This window comes from Ptychodera flava, chromosome 9, assembly GCF_041260155.1.
Source record: "Ptychodera flava strain L36383 chromosome 9, AS_Pfla_20210202, whole genome shotgun sequence".
In the NCBI taxonomy this organism is placed as follows: Eukaryota; Metazoa; Hemichordata; class Enteropneusta; family Ptychoderidae; genus Ptychodera; species Ptychodera flava.
The window spans coordinates 1,656,821-1,675,711 of NC_091936.1; the positions used below are offsets into that span (position 1 = coordinate 1,656,821).

At 37.2% G+C, this 18,891-nt stretch overlaps 1 protein-coding gene across 2 annotated transcripts in view; it reads right to left on the reverse strand.

Moving 5' to 3' along the window:
- The window catches only part of LOC139141355 (transcription elongation factor SPT5-like), a 177,715-nt gene that overhangs the window by 30,272 nt on the left and 128,552 nt on the right, over positions 1 to 18,891 (reverse strand). For both annotated transcript variants that reach the window (XM_070710989.1, XM_070710988.1), the window contains exons 7-14: positions 16,420 to 16,671; positions 14,896 to 15,059; positions 14,446 to 14,551; positions 10,719 to 10,794; positions 10,408 to 10,565; positions 9,975 to 10,130; positions 7,565 to 7,662; positions 4,476 to 4,545 (exon numbers count right to left, since the gene is read on the reverse strand). In XM_070710989.1, coding sequence (XP_070567090.1) covers positions 4,476 to 4,545; positions 7,565 to 7,662; positions 9,975 to 10,130; positions 10,408 to 10,565; positions 10,719 to 10,794; positions 14,446 to 14,551; positions 14,896 to 15,059; positions 16,420 to 16,671 — 1,080 coding nt within the window. The remainder of the gene's footprint in view (positions 1 to 4,475; positions 4,546 to 7,564; positions 7,663 to 9,974; positions 10,131 to 10,407; positions 10,566 to 10,718; positions 10,795 to 14,445; positions 14,552 to 14,895; positions 15,060 to 16,419; positions 16,672 to 18,891) is intronic.

The following is an 18,891-nucleotide window of genomic DNA, read 5'->3' on the forward strand; positions in this document are numbered from 1 at the left end:
AAGTTTTAGCAGTTTGCAGGATTTTTCCTTTTTTTACCTCATTTGCATATTTTTGACGCTGACATGTGCATTTGAACAAATTCACATCTCCACCCCTGGGTGCACCTGTACACCAAATACTACGATGGTAGCTGCTGTAGTTTAGGAGTTTTTGATCTGGACGGACTAACAGACATACACACATACTTACATACATACATACATACATACATACACACAGAAGACATGTAAATGAGATGCAAATGAAATGATTCACCTTATAGGATAAGCTCTCTTTGGTATACCGAATGAGAGCTAAAAATTAAACACATATCATGACAACCTCAAAACAAAAGTCATTTTCAAGAACAGTCCCTGCGAAATATAAATTTGTCAATGTAGCAGTAAAAGTGTACAAATGTGATTGTAAATGCAGTTTAAAAGTCCAGAAGTGGCAAATTGGCAAAAGAAGGTTTCCCTTTTCTCTTTTAATAGAAGTGGTGACATATGATGAAAGTTGCTTGTGTTTATTTAAACAAATGGATCAGGAACATCGAAAATACAGAAATGGCTGTTAAAGGGGCACTAACACATACAATCTCTCACGACTACTTGATATTATTCGAAGTGTACTAAATGGGGTGGACTTGAACATGCCTGTGGCATGCTGGCAAGAGAATTTGTAGAAGATGACAATGATGGTGGTGAAATAGTCCCAGGATAGAAATTGAGGTAAGTATCTTGCAAGTACTGGTGGACATTCTTTCAAGTTAAGTGGTCGTAGCGGTCATATCACATGAAATCTTGCAAGAGTAGCTGGCTTTATGTTCCTAGTGAACTGGCTGGGGTTGAATTGAATGTGCCTGTATAATGCTCAAAGGTGAATAATGATGTTTCATCAAATTTGCTGCAGTATTTCTAGACACATCACCCTAATTACAACAAGTCATCGTTGATGACACAGTCCCCACTTGTTAATGGGTACTTTGATTACATGTCCTCAGAGAGGATAGACTCCTCTTCATTAATTAGGTCTGTGATAAAAATACTTTGATACAGATGGCGCTCAATGGCCAAGAATGAGTTCCATGGTGATAAAAACATAAAACCAAATTAGGCCACCATCCTAAAGAAAAATGAGTAGAGCCTGAGAGTATTATGGCTCTGTACATGAAAAAAATGTAACAAAATGGCCGCAAGGCAGCCATATTGGATCATATCACATAACAAATTGACATGCATATGTGTGACATTAGTCAATCTCCTTGTACCAAATTTGAATAAAATCGGTTGAAACATGTCTGAGTTATGGCTCTGTACATGAAAACATCGTAATAAAATGGCTGCCTAGCGGCCATATTGGATCATATCACATAACAAATCGACATACATATGTATGACATAGGTCAATGTCCTTGTACCAACTTTGAATAAAATCGGTTGAGATATGCCTGAGTTATGCCTTTGTATATGAAAAAATCGTAACAAAATGGCCACACAGCAGCCATATTGGATTGTATCACAAAACAAATTGACGTGCATATCTATGACATTGGTCAACGTCCTTGTACCAACTTTGAATAAAATTGGTTCAAACATGTCTGAGTTATGGCTCTGTATATGAAAAAATGGTAATAAAATGGCCGCCTGGCGGCCATATTGGATCGTATCACAAAACAAATTGACATGCATATCTATGACATTGGTCAATGTCCTTGTACTAACGTTGAATAAAAGCGGTTGAAACATGTCTGAGTTATGGCTCTGTACATGAAAAAATCGTAATAAAATGGCCGCCTGGTGGCCATATTGGATTGTATCACAAAACAAATTGATGTGCATATCTATGACATTGGTCAATGTCCTTGTACCAACTTTGAATGAAATCGGTTGAAACATGTCTGAGTTATGGCTCTGTACATGAAAAAATGGTAATAAAATGGCCGCCTGGCGGCCATATTGGATCTTATCACAAAAAAAATTGACGTGCATATGTATGACATTGGTCAATGTCCGTGCACTAGCTTTGAATAAAATTGGTTGAAACATGTCTGAGTTATGGCTCTGTACATGAAAAAATGGTAATAAAATGGCCGCCTGGCGGCCATATTGGATTGTATCACAAAACAAATCGATGTGCATCTGTATGACATATGAAGTAATCCTTGTACCAAGTTTGAATGAAATCGCTTCTTGCATCTCTGAGATATCTGCATGAACGGACGGACGCGCGTACACACGCACGGACGCACGCACGCACGGACATGACCAAACCTATAAGTCCCCCCGGACGGTGTCCGTGGGGACTAAAAATTCATCAAATGTGCAAATTAGCAATTCATTGATGCAATACTGACATATCTCATTGTATGCTATCAGAGCTCTGTATGAACATCTTTACAAATTTCATGAAATTTTGTGCAGCTCCTCTAGAAACAGAGCTGTTTTCAAAAAAAATCATTTTCAATGACATAGTCTCTGTCTTTTCAATATAATGGCCGTCACACGGCCATATTGGATTGGATCATAAAACAAATTGACCTGCATATGTATAACATAAGGAGTAATCCTTGTACCAAGTTTGAATGAAATCACTCCAGGCATCTCTGAGATATCTGTGTGAACTGATGGACGCACGGACAGACGCACGGACATGACCAAACCTATAAGTCCGTTGGGACTAACAAACCATGTGTGCACGTAGGATACATATTGCTGTATGAAGGGTGAAAAGTTCTTGTAGTCATAGCGAGTCACGTTTGCAGCATTGTGAACACAACCAATATATATTGTATACAAAGATTACAAAGGTAGAGCTTTCAACTGATTTGTGAATAATTTGCAGAGGAAATTTGTCCATGAACAGACAGATACAATGAAACCTGTCTATTAAGGACACCTCCCGGAAAGGAAGTGTCCTTAACATAGAGGTGTCCTTAATAGACAGGTGAAATTCTATTCAAAGTGTAACTTTTGGCTTGATAAATCTATCCTTAAGGATGTACGATCGGAAAAAGTAAAATGTCAATTTTTTCAAATGGGGATTTTTGAATACCTACATATGTGAATAGTCTAAAACTGGGAAAAAAGATGGGGTCACCGCGCTTGTTTTTTTAAAAAATGACATTAAAAATTCATGGTTTTTCACAAAATCACTAAAAATCAATAAAACAGGTCATCGTTTTCATATTTATATCATGATTGCATTTTTCACGTTTTCACTGTAAAAGAATAAAGAAATTATAAACCTAAGCTACTTTGAAGATTTTAATTACATTAAAATTGAGTGAAAAAATCATCATATTTATTTTTTAACCAAAATTCCAACAAATATGCCCCAAATTTTAGTAATGGGAGAGGGTAATTTATTAATTATTCATAGTTTCTACTAATGTCAATTTTCTCAAACTTTGCTAAATAATAGCTCTTTTTGTGAATTTTTCAAAACCACATTTTGTTTAGTAGGTCACCGAGCTCGATTTTTCACAATTTTGCAAAATCTAACTAGGATTTACAGGTTCTGGCGATAAACCATGCTCTCCCGGGTTCGTCGCGCGAGGGCGCTCTTCAAATGCTGCTGACATGCAGAGCCACCTGCAGTGGCCTTGTCCAGGCATGGTCATGATTAACAATTCAAGCCTCCCTGTAAACTTTAATGAGAGGGAAATTACAGAACAAAGCAAAGACTTTTAGGTTCTTCTACTTTTTAGAGTCTATAAATTAATACAGCATACAAAAAATCACGTAATATTTATTGCCGTGACGCTTATCGGTGGAGATTAGGTGACTTCGCTGCAGGCTAAGTTGTCACACACTACGTGGAGCCAGGAGCCGAGGCCGTGAACTTGGCGTTTCCCCAATACACGATGACAATCGTAAAGGCAAACCAGCAACTGAAACAAGTGTCAAGATTTTCGGCTAGTACACTCAAATCGACAATGCGACGGCCTCTTCCATTCTCTGGTAGGTCTACTAGCGACACTATCATTGGGATTATAACCGCGACCTCCTCTTGTATAGCGAATCAGAAGTCACACTTCTGAATACGCTGTACAGGCTACGGTCATGTTGCATTTTTTTTATCTCTTTGCTGAATTCTCGTACCTTCCAGCGTGTTTTGAGGGCACGCTGAACATTTTCTCAGCGTGATTTTCCTTTCCCTGCAGACGACATTTTGTACAACGCAAAAACGTTCGGAACGTCACTATGCGCGCGTGGTTACTATGGACACATTTCTGCGCGGAAATCGGCGCAGTACGCTTATATTTTTCCGATCGTACATCCTTAATAAAGAGTTGTCATGATTTGAGAGGTGTCTATAAGGACAGGTTTCCCTGTACACAGGTTGAGTAATATTGATGAAAACTTGGCATGAAAACATGGCGTAAACTGAAAACATGATTTCATACTACATCCATGGAGACTCAAAGAATCACATATCACATCAGTAAACGGTACATGATTGCAACTAGAAGTGTATCTTAAATACAGCTTACCTTTCCATGCATATTAAGTACTTGGAATGATTCTCTTTCTAATCTGACAATTACGCCAACTGTTTGAGGACTTGAAAAAAATGTTAACAGCATGTTATTAGTTTATATGTGGGGGAAATACATTTTGTCATGTGTACACTGGCTTTATCCTGTTCCTTGTCGTAGTTGTCACACACAATGAACCTGGACATTACAATGCCATCAAATTTTCACACATGACACTAGGGCAACTGTGCAAAGTGCAATTTTACTACAAGACATGCTGTATTTATGGCTTTTACAGAATCTAATTTTTGTGCGATGGTAACTACTGGAATGATGTCATAGCTTGCAGAGGTACGAGACTACAATGCACCATTGGGATATGACAAGTCCAGTGTATGCATAGAGTTGTTCTATTTTGGAAAACTGTGGTGACCCCGACAAAGAACAGTTGTAGTTTTGACAAGACATGGAAAGATCATGGCCAATACAGAATACTCATAGTATGCAGGAAGACACATATATATATATACTGGCAAAGTTTTTAATTTTTCAGTTTTGGCAGAAACAAATTATATGAAAACAACAAAAATTGTTGCGATAATTTCCCATATGACAGCATATACAATGGACTTTGCAGATTTAGGATCCATTAAAGCGGAAGGTTACCCAGTGATTGTGTGTTCAGCAATAAAAAATCTATGAAAAATGGTGTGAAATCTGTCTTTGTTATTAACTTTCACTTACTGATAGGGTGATGGCATCCATTTGAAAACCATAGGCAGGGGTTTCATTAAGAGCCGGCAGCCGGCGAAATAGACCGGTTACTCTCACGATTTCGCCGGCTACTTTTTCGGAAAATTTGAACTCTTTCATCGCTGAAATATTTTTTACCTTCTGAAATGATACGGACAAGTTTCATAAACTGTGTAGTCAAACCTTGTAACGGCTTTTATGTGAAACAAAATTTAGAAGACGAGCGACTACTACGATCGCCTTGTACTACAATGCAGCACGGGCTTGCGTATAATGCCTTAATAAAAATCAAAATTGCAACGGACGATTCTATTGGCTACCTGAATTGCTGATCCCGAGGTGGTGACCTTTATATACGCCAATAAAAACGTGCGTACTACAGCTGTCGGCTGTCATTAGCTCAATTCAAAATGGTCGATGAACAAATGAAGACGGAAGAGATCGCAAGGTCAAGCTTCTCTGTACGATCTTCGGTTTTGAGTGGACCAAGAAACAAGAGAAGGATAATTACGTGGATTAAAACTGTTTTCGAAGACAATGACCTGATTATTTTCTCACAAATAACTTCCCGATTACAGTTCAAATTTAGTAAGCCGACGTGCGTTGCACCGTGGTAGGCGTAAATGTCAAGGTATATAACCAGCTGGACGTATTATATGTACTGCTTTTTTGTCTATCGACGCCAATAAAAACGTCACCCAAAGAGTGGTTAAAATACGATCAGACCTCTAAAATTCACTTCAAAAGCGATCGTCAGGTTAAATCCAGATGTGAGCTTCTGAACGCACTAATTTTCATATCCTATATCAAGGTTCTTACTTTGCATATACCCATATACCTTGAGGGTCTTTGTTTCTATTTGCGAAATATGGTTACCGTAATGATTGTCATTTTCTTTCTTTATTGTTAAATAAATTATCCTTTTTACCTCCCCAGTGGTATAAAAGTTCTTCATCTACAGATTTCCATACCAAACATCAGGGTTCTTACATTAATTTTTAAAGCATAACATTATACATTAATGAAAATTTTCTCATTTACTGTGTTTAAAAAATCAATGTTTCATCCAGGAGGGCATCAACAACGGGGATTTCCCCTTTAATAGAAAATTTCGGGGGGATTTCACCAGTTCATGTGTTCTATTTGGTTTTTCTTGGAGTGGTCCGCCTTGACAAATTAATTGGGGTGCCAACATTTCAACAGAGGGGCAATCCCCTAACCCCCTGTCTAGATGTAACACTTATAACATCGTCTAGGCCTACAATATCAAATTTGTATCATTAATAATAGTGAATTATTATGATTTACCTCCCAAAAGCATAGAAGTTCTTAGGTTCTAAGACTTCATTTTTCTTTGTTCAAAATATCGTCAACATTACCACATTTTATTATTTGTAATTATGAATTATCATATTTAGGCCTAATCTCCCAGGTAAAATGGCTTTTATGATACGAACACAAATTGCCCTGGAACACTGCTGACAATTCTCCTGAAAATACTTGAAATTCATTTGACTATGAGCTGTAAAAAGTGAATTTTAACTCATTTTTCAGGGTTTCCGACCTTCGGCCGGCAGGGGGAACACCCCCCTCCCGGACCTTCCCCCACGACGACCGCTTTGTGGTCATGGCAGCTGCAAGCCGCCTACTTTTTTATTCTGGCCCCCTACTTCAAAACTTAATGAAACCCCTGATAGAAGTGACGTAAGAGCCTAGGACTGCACTGACACTTATGGGGCTACCCCATAGTCTACAGCCGAGGAAGCCCTACAAGTGTCAGTGCAGTCCTAGGCTCTTACGTCACTTAAAGGTTTTCAAATGGGTGCGATCGCGCTAAAAGTAAGTGAAAATTAATAACAAAGACAGATTTCGCACCAGTTTTTCATAGATTTCTTATTGCAGAACACATAATCGCTGGGTAACCTTCCCCTTTAACAAATGCAGAAATGGGATCTGCATTATTAATATCTTAACTGATAGACCCTTTCATAAGTCTAGCACCCTCCTGTGGACCTGCCCAGGGTTTTCCCCAGTGGCCTCGCCTTGACTTCAAATTCACAATGGCCACAGGAGGGGGCTAGACTTATGAAAAGGGTCAATTCACATGACAGACAACACTTACATCTTGGTGGTGGATATGAAGCACTAAGTTCTGAATGAGGCAACCACTGTCATGGACTGCTGTAAAAGCTATGTTACATTTTAACAATGAATTGTGATGTATTCACACACATATTTACTTCAAGACTTGTTGCATTGAGGTCCCCCTGATGTTATGCACATTTTAGTGTATACAAAAAGATTTGTACATTGACAAGCTCACTGGACTATAGCGATATGAACAAACTTACTCAAGCTGTACAAGATCTCCCCACTGGAACTGACCAAGTGAATCCACACCTGAACTCATCTCAGTGCAAAGTTGAAGATCTTTTGGCAGTACTTTGAGCTGAAATTAAGAAAAGTTCAAACTTTGGAAATGAACAGCTGGGCTGATTCAAAAGCAGACAACATGCATACTTTCCATATATATCAGTACCATTTGTGCTGTAAGTGGAATGAAGCATCCATAAAGATCTGATGAGCAGCTAACTGGAAGAACAAGTGGTCAAAAACACAGTTTCAAAAGTGCCCTATCAAAGCCCTAAAAATAGCACCAATGTTGCTGCACCAATGTTGCTGTAGCTCGACTGACAGTGATGGGGAGTGTATTTGAGAATTGATTTGCAGGCACAGTACAGAGATTGGTAGCTTATGACTATGATGATATGATAAATCCAAAAATACCGCAATTATACGGTGTCGCTCAAATTTGATCAGAATTGGTACATACCAAAGCTCAACAATAAGTGTTGTTTCTATCTGTTCAGTGCAGGAAAATTCTACGTTGATGTTATGACAATGATTTCTGCACAGTACAACCAGAAAAACAACAAGAAATATTTAAACCAGAAAAATAAAGAATGACAAAAGTAAATAAGGTCTAAAACTTTAGGTACTGGAGGTCAACTTTAGCAACATGCATAGCAGAAACAGCTAGTCCCTCTTAGTTTGAGCATAGACAGTCTTCCCCCTCTACAGTCTATGGTTTGAGCAGGTCTGTTAATATGTCACAGTTCATAAACAATGACAGGAAATGACTAATTAGCTGTTTCAGTTACTGCCACCACTCCCACACATAATAGGTACCCTGCATACAAATAGGTTAAAGGTCAAAAACCTCTTACTAAGATGTGTGGGGTGTTTCAGTTACTGCATCCACTCCTGCACATTTGCAGGATTTCCCCCTTTTCTTACCTCATTTGCATATTTTTGACACTGACATGTTCATTTGAACAACGCCACATCTCAACCCCTGCATCTACCTGTACACCAAATATTGAGATGGTAGCTTTGGCGGTATGTGAGCCTTTGCGTGTGACGGACATACATCCGCTCACACATACCCACATACATACAGACATACAGATGCCATCGACTCACCATATAAGCTCTTTTTGATATATATATATAAATACCAAATATGAGCTAAAAAGGGGAGTACTCATTAGATTTTGGATAGGGGTGTGCAGCCCAAGTTGTTGAAATTGTACCCTTCTTTAAACCAAAGTCTTAAAATTTAAAGAACTGCTTCAAACCTTATTTGAACTAATATGAATATGAAAGCGAGGTTGTATTAATGTATTACATGGGGGGATGGGACCCCAATCTTTTTAGCAAGTTTTCACTGTCCATTTTAGCAGCCACCCTTGGGAACAACATCAAATCATACACATTACACAGAGCTATGGAGTCACAAGGTCATGACTTCAAATTTAAAACCCAGTTTAAAAAAACATCTTTACCACATAGACATGTACTGGTAGGTAGTAATCAGACTGAGAAAAGTCTTCTTACCCTTGTGAATTATGTGCGGTATACCAAACAGAATATGTTGTTCAAACTGATATTTTTTCATTTTGAGTTTAAATTCTGACTTTCATTTAAGAGGAGTTTATTGTGTGATTTGAATTGGTCCAGGTTACAGGGTGAAGGATCGCTCTGTCAAAATAGCTATATTGCTGAACAGAAGAGGATTTTGGTTTCAAAAGTGCCCTTTGGGAATCTTTAAATATTCTTGGAACACTTTCATTACCAGAGAACATGGTTTTTAAACTTGAATGTGTTTTTTTGGATCAAAAGCTAGAAATTTTGCAGGCTGAAGCATTGTTAACCCATGCTTATTATGAATTCCATCCATGGGATTCAAAATTACCCCTTTAACTTCAATTATTTATTAGCTGGTCACATGCATTTGCCCATGCCAAAAATTACCTTAAAATACAAATTTGCATATTTCATCACATTTGAAGCTTAAGACCAGCCATCAGGGAGAAAAAGATTTTTGCCTAAAGATAGCATAATTAGCAGTCATGGTGAGGTACTCCCTGTATGTGTAAGTGAAGAATAATCAACTGGGTTTAAAAAAGAAATCAGCTGAATATAACAGTATCAATTCCCTTCTGTGATAGTGATATCCCATTTGAGGCTATTATTATTTTTGAATCATGATGTAAGTTCTCAGGCAGCAACAAAAATACGAAATTGTGCATATGTTCACTGTGTGTCAATTATTTTATGATCATATTGTATCAATTACGAACAACAGAATGCGTAGGCTTTGACAAATGACTGATCACCAAAATGCACAATCTGCGTGTTCATGACCTAATAAATGCAAGGGGTCTGCACTTCCATATTGGATTTTGTTATAATACATACCTCATGCATTGTGAGATCAGAGAAGAGAATGACCATATTGTCTTCTACACGTACAATAAGACCTGTATCTCCCTCATATCGACCTGTTATCACTTTCACGTGGTCCCCCATCCGGAAATGCTTGCGCAACTCTTGTGCTGGAAAATCCAGTGGCTCCTAAAAATGAAGTGTATCGGTCAGAGGGCACAAATCACATCCAGTATACAACTTGCTTGTTACACATGTACCTTCTGTGTTTTATAAACATCCAGTAGACTGAAAGTTCCATTGTTGAAACTGATATAAATTACACCTAACTGACAAACTGATGAGTCAAATGATAGGAAATTCACTACAAAGATTTGAAAACTGTTTATTTTAGTGACAGCCATCTGATGAATCAGCTGTGTAAGTGTTACAATGATGGGTGGGCTATAAATGTTAATCTACTTACCTTGAGATCTTCATGTTTTGGTACCATTGTGATTTTATCCCCATCTACTGCAATGACCTTGCCTTGAAGATGGACCAATTCACCTTCAATGACCTCTACATTGTCTCCTGGAGCCAAGTTGTGAAGCGCTCTCTCTCCAGATTTGCTCTCTGGTACCACTTATGAGACACTCCATTAAAGAAAACCAATCAAAATATGTGAAGGTGCATATAGTTTCAAAAGTAGAAGAATGTGTAAACATTGTCTGTAATTCTTACTTGAAACACTTGTTCTGACAATTTGATACCCTTAAGATCGAATAGAAAGGATACATTCTACATCTAGATTCTCTGGCTGATCTTCAAATCTCTCTAGTTCTGACAGTGTTGGTTTAATGCCTTCAGTCAGCTGTAACCATAACATACAATATTATTATTTAAGTATTATACAGACCACAAATAATATGTAGTGAATAATAAATTGAAGACACAATCCTGAATAAATAGGATGAAAAACAACAAATGATAACACAATGACAAATATGAATTCAGATTTGTAGGATGTGATATAATGATACAGCATTTGATCCCCTTCAAAGCTTTTATGCTGGATACACATGATTTCTTGAATGAGACCAGCTACCTAGCTTTGCTTTTGTTTTCATATAACAAATCATCGTTGATGACACAGTCCCCACTTGTTAATGGGTACTTTGATTACAGGTCCTCAGAGAGGATAGAGTCCTCTTCATTAGGTCTGTGATAAAAATACTTTTAAATAAATTCATTTTATACATGTCTGGGTTGTAGTTCAGGACATGAAAAAATCGTAATAAAATGGCCACATGGCGGCCATATTGGATCGTATCACAAAACAAATCAATGTGCATATGTATGACATAGGTCAATATCCTTGTACCAACTTTGAATAAAATCAGTTCAGATATGCCTGAGTTATGGCTTTGTACATGAAAAAATCATAACAAAATGGCCACACAGCAGCCATATTGGATCGTATCACAAAACAAATTAACGTGCATATGCATGTCAATGTCCTTGTACCAACTTTGAATAAAATCAGTTGAAACATGCCTGAGTAATGGCTCTGTACATGAAAAAATTGTAATAAAATGGCCGCCTGGCAGCCATATTGGATCGTATCACAAAACAAATCGACGTGCATCTGTATGACATATGAAGTAATCCTTGTACCAAGTTTGAATGAAAACGGTCCAGGCATCTCTGAGATATCTGCGTGAACGGACGGACACAGGCACGCATGGACGCACAGACATGACCAAACCTATAAGTCCCCGTGTCCGGGGACTAGACGGTGTCCATGGGGACTAAAAACATCTGCACAAAGTTTCATCAAATTTGGCACAGTTGTACCAGAGACAGCCCTCTAATATCGAATTATGCAAATTAGAATTTATTATGCATGCCACACAAATATAAATAGACCTGCATATGTATGCCATAGTGTAGTATCCTTGTACCAAGTTTAACCCTTATCCTGCCAGACAGTAATAACTGTATCACTACCCCATCAGCCAAGTCAGTCAAAAGCAGTACTGAGCCAAAACATGACGTATTTTCACCCACTTGGCTTGGTATGTTATAGCATCTTTTGTCCACAAAAAATCAACTTTACAGCATTATGTTTTCAACAGCCTTCATATGTACAGTATTATGTTAAAATACATCATATGGAATATGTTGTGTTTCATTAATTTTAACCATTTTGACCTGGTGGTGAAGTATGGACTTGCAGGAAAAGGGTTAAAAAGAATTGGCACAGGAATATCTCAGATATCTGCATTCATGAGCCCCTATGCATGGACACAGCATTAACATTAATTTCATCCTTGAACGCCTGTGGATCATACCTGGGGACCCTGTGGATGGATATCAAATACAGAAAAGAAAATGGCCGTCACACAGCCATTTATGATCGAATCATTACAACCTAGGCGCACCTGTACACCAAATACTAAGCTGGTAGCTGCTGCGTTTTAGGAGTTTTTGATCTGGACGGACTAACAGACATACATACATACATACATACACACAGACGCCATGTAAATGAGATGCAAATGAAATGATTCACCTTATAAGCTCTCTTTGGTGTACCAAATGAGAGCTAAAAATTGGCGTGCATATATATGTGATAGGGATTAATATAGGTACAAACTTTCAATGCAATCGGGCCTGGCATCGCTGAGAAATTTACGTGAACGAACGCACAGTCGTCAAATATAGGAAACAAAATGGCCGCCACGCAGCCATTTTAGACCGGATCATAACAAAAATCAACGTGCATGTGTATATCATATTGACTAATCTATGTCCCAAGTTTGAATGGAATCGCTCCAAGCATCACTGAGAAATTTGCATGAACATACGCACCGACATCAAATACAGGACCGACATCAAATACAGGAAACAAAATGGCAAAATGGCTGCCAGACAGCCATATTGGATCGGATGGTAAAACAAATCGACGTGCATATGTATGGCATAGGTGATAATCCTTGTACCAAATTTGAATGAAATCGCTCCAGGCGTCTCTGAGATATCTGCGTGAACAGACGGACGCACGGACATGACCAAACCTATAAGTCCCCACGGACGGAATTACTATATAACTGCTAAGTATAAAAAGTGATTGCAATGTCTGTTGTAGATTTCTTGACAATAAATTAATTTTAGAAAGATATTTGTGAAACAGCAATGACGGAAGCAGAAGAAATGTCAATTAAGCACATCATGCAGACAAAATCAAAATCGTCATCATTTGATAAAATCAGATCAAGTCTTCGCTATAAGCCTAATTTGACAGCAATCAAAGGCAGTTTTTAGACAAAATAATATTTTAACCAAAGTTGCCCTTACAATTTTGGTATTTGCAAACTATACCATCATCTTAACATACCTGAATGAGGTCATTTAAAGAAAGCAATAATTCTGAATTAAAAGATATCAGAAAGGAAATTTCAGACAAGACAATATTTTTGAAGACACGGAGCCAAGAAGCACCAAAATCCTTGGACTTCACATGTCAAAATCTAAGGCAAATATGTTTTACCAATGTACCATATAAGTCATATGGTTCAGACAATTGTATGAACCATGCTGTTATTTGTTTAAAATGGTAATTGGTCACTTCCAAATTTAGTAACAAATTGTGGTCCCACTATGATCCACAACAAATAGGAAGCCAATAACCAGCCCTAAGAAGAATTATTACACACATAATTAAATGGGTTCGCAAAACTAAAGAAATTGCACTGTCTCATTTGCATAATACAAAATTTAACCTTCCACTGGGCAATCCCCATCATGTGCACTGTATCTTTTGTCTGTCACACTGAAAATCAGATTTTGGCCATTAGTTAAAATACAGAAATAATATTGCTTAGTTTGCGTACATACTTGAATGAGGTCATTTAAAGGAAGCAATAATTCTGAATTAAAAGATATCAGAAAGGAAATTTCAGACAAGACAATATTTTTGAAGACACGGAGCCAAGAAGCACCAAAATCCTTGGACTTCACATGTCAAAATCTAAGGCAAATATGTTTTACCAATGTATAAGTCATATGGTTCAGACAATTGTATGAACCATGCTGTTATTTGTTTAAAATGGTAATTGGTCACTTCCAAATTTAGTAACAAATTGTGGTCCCACTATGATCCACAACAAATAGGAAGCCAATAACCAGCCCTAAGAAGAATTATTACACACATAATTAAATGGGTTCGCAAAACTAAAGAAATTGCACTCTCTCATTTGCATAATACAAAATTTAACCTTCCACTGGGCAATCCCCATCAAGTGCACTGTATCTTTTGTCTGTCACAATGAAAATCAGATTTTGGCCATTAGTTAAAATACAGAAATAATATTGCTTAGTCTGCGTACAGATAACCAATTATTACATTAATCACTTCATTATTCAGTGCTTTACATATTATTATTATTATATAATATTGTCACTTATGCTCACATATCACACTGGGATGTGATATGTACATCTACAAATTTTAGACACTTACAATCGCACTCATCGCAAATGTCTTGTAGAGGAAACCCTTTCTACTGTATCGATTGCCTTCAAAGATGAGGAAATCACCATCTGTTGTTACATCACCGCCAACAGCCCTGTGAACATGATAAACATTTTTCAAGTTTTTAGAATGTCTTATAATAACATGTAGCACTGTACTTGTTGGGAAATTATCCAAAACAATATCCCTAATTCACATCAGATCAAAGTCAAATGCCCAGTTGGCCTTATGAGGGAGGGGCCAAGGGCCTTGCGCCGATTAAAATGCAAACATTCTAAGATCATGGGCTTTTCTAATAATATTATGACTGAAGAACAACTATTCAAGCAGCTTAAAAGTTTACAATATAATTTAGCGATAAGTTGAAAACAGATTGCGTAATAAAGATATGTACATAAAGCATTAAATAAGAAACTGTTATATCTAAACTTTCTGTACCTTATTGCATCAACATCAAACAGCTTCTGTGGTGGTTTCTTGTTTTTCTTTCTTTTCTCCTGAACATCAGTGGCTGACCGCATCAATCCTCTTTGTCTAGAATAATCAACTCGAGGAATCAATTTTAGTGTTACTTGGTTCTGAGCTGGTTCCACATAGTCAATCTGGGAGAGCAAATGAACACAAAACACTAACTCAACAACCGGTTTAGAAAGTATATGGGATGACCTCACAACATTGATCTTTCTTTCTAAGTTTCATCTTTCCAAGAAACAAGTCATTAAATAACTACATAGCAGTTTTAATTATCATGGAAGAAGTCATATATTTCTTGTGCTTGAAGTCTTGCTTCCAAATTGTTCTTCATATCGTATCTACCATGAATTATTGAAGTCCTAGATAAGATGGCTACCTAATTTAGCTCATTATTAGCTGAAGGTTCATACCACAATCTCACTTATTTTTAATCTGCCAGTTTTTCAATTCAACAGGTGTCCTTGCTTCAGTTGAGACAGTGTGTAGATTAAACAATTTCTAGCCAAATCAGTCACTTCTAGAGTACTCTGTAATGATATAATTACTTGAATTCAATTAGGAGTTTACACTGCATCCATGGTCGGTAGGAAAAGGCTGGTTGGGCCTCAGCTACACTGACTGATGCATTGTCAATTCTTTGGTTATTTCTCCATCATTTCGCAAAACATCTCACTAAGTATCAATTTTGGTGCATGGGGCAGGTGTGTGTATGTTGGCTAGGAACAAGTCACAGGTGGTTAGGGGTATTATGATGGTTAAATTAAGAAGGAATATTAAGATACAATTACTTTGATCGATTGACAAAAACAGAGAAAGAGTCAGTAAATTTTAATCGTCACATGAAAAAAATTTTGATCGATTTGCACAATGAGAAAGAAAGTTAGTACCAATAATTTTTTATTTGATTTTCTTTGATCACAAGTTTGCAATACTGGCCTATAAGAAAAGAAATACTTATTTCGTGACCAAAGACTCCAGCGAATTGCTAAGATTTAGTTTTACTATATAAAGAAATTACACACATTTCCATGCATAGACCAATATCAAGCTGACATCAATGTGTTTAAACATTTCCAGTTAATTGAAAATGTTCATGTGACCCGATGAAAACCAATCTTTAAGCCATTTACAAGGCTTTTTGCGGTTACACTTTTTACCTTTGTAATCAACTGACTGTATACCCACAGGTTTGATGTACATGTAAATGTAACGTTGGTATGATTGTTCAATATTTTTGGTACCTTAAAATTAATTGGTTATTTATCAACTAAATCACGGTTACTCTACCCCACCGGTTAGGAAACTGGCGTGTTCCTTTGTTTTTATAGTCCTTGTCTTGATAAATATTTGTGATAAAAGGGTGTTAATGAGTAGTTCACACATTGGCTTTTTCCACCCATCATACAAGCTTCAATTGTCATATACAGTTAAAATCAAGCTGCGAAAGTGAGAAGAGGTTTGTTTTGAAATTTGCAGCAAGCTGCATACCTGTGCCAGATCATCCTTGAAAACACCTCTTTTCAACCTGACCCAAGACTTTGGTTTGAGTGTAACAACTTCCTTGACAACTTTAAGAACATCGGGCATTTCTTTGATGGGTACCATTTGTTGTGTCCATTGGCCCATTCTTAGATTGCCAACACCCTCTATGGTGTGTTTGACATGGGTCTGCTTAAATGATTCGATGTAGATATAACCCTTCAGACCTTCCACTGCGACGACTGATTTGATTTGAAGAGGCTGAAATGTTCAAGAAAATTATTTCATTATTTCATAAACTGTCATCATTTTTGGACTTTGGTAAAGTACTGAAAACAAAAGTTACAATTTGTACTTTGTACCAGTGGAAGAAAGATGTGTTGTGGTTCCAAAACATGAAAAAATCACAACAAAATGGCCGCCTGCCCGTCATATTGGATCGTATCGCAAAATAAATTGACGTGCATATATATGCCATAGTACTCTATCTGTGTACCAACATTGAATGAAATTAGTTCAGGGATAATTGAGTTATGGGTCAAAAACATGAAAAAATCGCAACAAAATAACCGCCAGGTGGCCATATTGGATCGTATCGCGAAATAAATTGACGTGCATATGTATGCCACAGTACTTTATCCTTGCACACAGTGTGAAAACAAATCAGCTCAGGGATGACAGAGAAACAGCTGCTGATGGAGGATGGATGGACGGCACCAAATCTATAAGTCCTCACCAGACTGCGTCCGCGGGGACTAATTGACATGATACTGCTAAACATCTTTGTACACTCTTATCATATTGGGAGCTAAAGATCTGTACAAAGTTTCATCAGATTTGCTGTAGTAGTTCTAGACATATCACCCTAATTACAAACATTCATCAAATATGAAAATAAGCGATAATTGACATGATCGTGCTGATTGTTTTAATGACTCAGTTTGCAATATTTGGATATCTTTCTTGGTGTGAATGCCTTTGCCAAGACCATCAAGTACCTGGGCAGCAAAGTCATGGACATCTTTTTGTTTCATACCTTTCATGAACTTTACATAAATCTTGCCATAAATTTGTTGCTAATGGACAATAACTGTGTTTCAGATCATTAGAGAGCAATCCATCCATGACAGGTTTTAATTGTAATATATCTCCTTTTTAAAGGACAGAAACTCTTCACTTTTTGTTCACTGTAATATCTTGAAGGCAAAGATTGACACGAAGTTAAATCGACGATTTCCACCAACACTGACTTCATCAATAATAATCTAAATGTGCTCTTGTCGTTAGGTGGCTTTGTAGAGTCATATAAAGGAAAATTATTGCATTGCATGTGCACAGTTTGCCTGTGGGTGCAAGACCAAATTGTGTACTTCCTTGACGGGTAACATATAACATCATGGATACTTAATCTCTGGAATGTGAATGTCAAAGTCTGTATATTGACTCAAGGATGTTTTCTTGATGGAAGTGAGCATATGTGTGAGATAGTGTTGAGACACGTGCTACATCTGTAAATATCTTCTTGAAGTCTTTTGTTGTCTCAAGGTGTTATCACTGTCACCAGATAGTTCACACTTCACACCACATGAACACAAAAAAAAGTTCCAGTGTGGTGCAATCAGTCCACTTTGAAACCATCAATGTTAACAGTGAAGTGAACTAAAGAGACAGACAAATCACATATCAAGGCTAATAGACCATGTTTGAACAACATTACAAATCACTAACACTATATCATGTACATAGAACAATCTGGTCTAGAAATCAATGCGAGTGTATATAGGGTCAAGTAGTTAGTCATGTGATGAAGTCATGTGATAAATGCTCAAGGTCATACACAAATGAGAGAAATCTAATACATGAAATATGTTGTTTTTTATTGATTTTCTTGCCAAAAGAGCGTGGAAATCTCTCATACTTCTATTCAGTGCATCCTGCATGTTTCTAACATTCATCAAATACACATTTCTGTTCCAAAACTCATAAAACAGTCCAAAATGCAGGATTGGTATACCTTCCAAAAATACATATATGGAAGGTCCCTAAAAATCAATTAGTTAAAAATGGGGGTCAGCAATTTCCAATATCTATCTAACCACTGCTCCATTTGGCTCTATTTTAACAAATTGGAACCTTCAACACAGTCTAAAACATCTGTATCAAATATCAATGCAGTCTGTTCAGCAGTTTTTGACTTTTTGTCGTTGCGGAAAAAATTCTTCACTATCCGACATAAAACCCAATCACAGTAACAGAACAACCTCCGGTCATTATGTTAAAAGGAGAGAAATCAAAAACAGTTCACTTTGGGTGGCTGTTCAATTTTTGCAGATTGAATATTTGTTATAGGAATGGAGACGCACAGTAAGTGAGGCTACCCACAATTCCCCTTGATTTGTTCACTCGGACATTTTTTGCTAAAGGCTTTTTCAATTTTATCAGTTTCTTAACAATTATTAACTTATAATTTAAGTTCAGGAT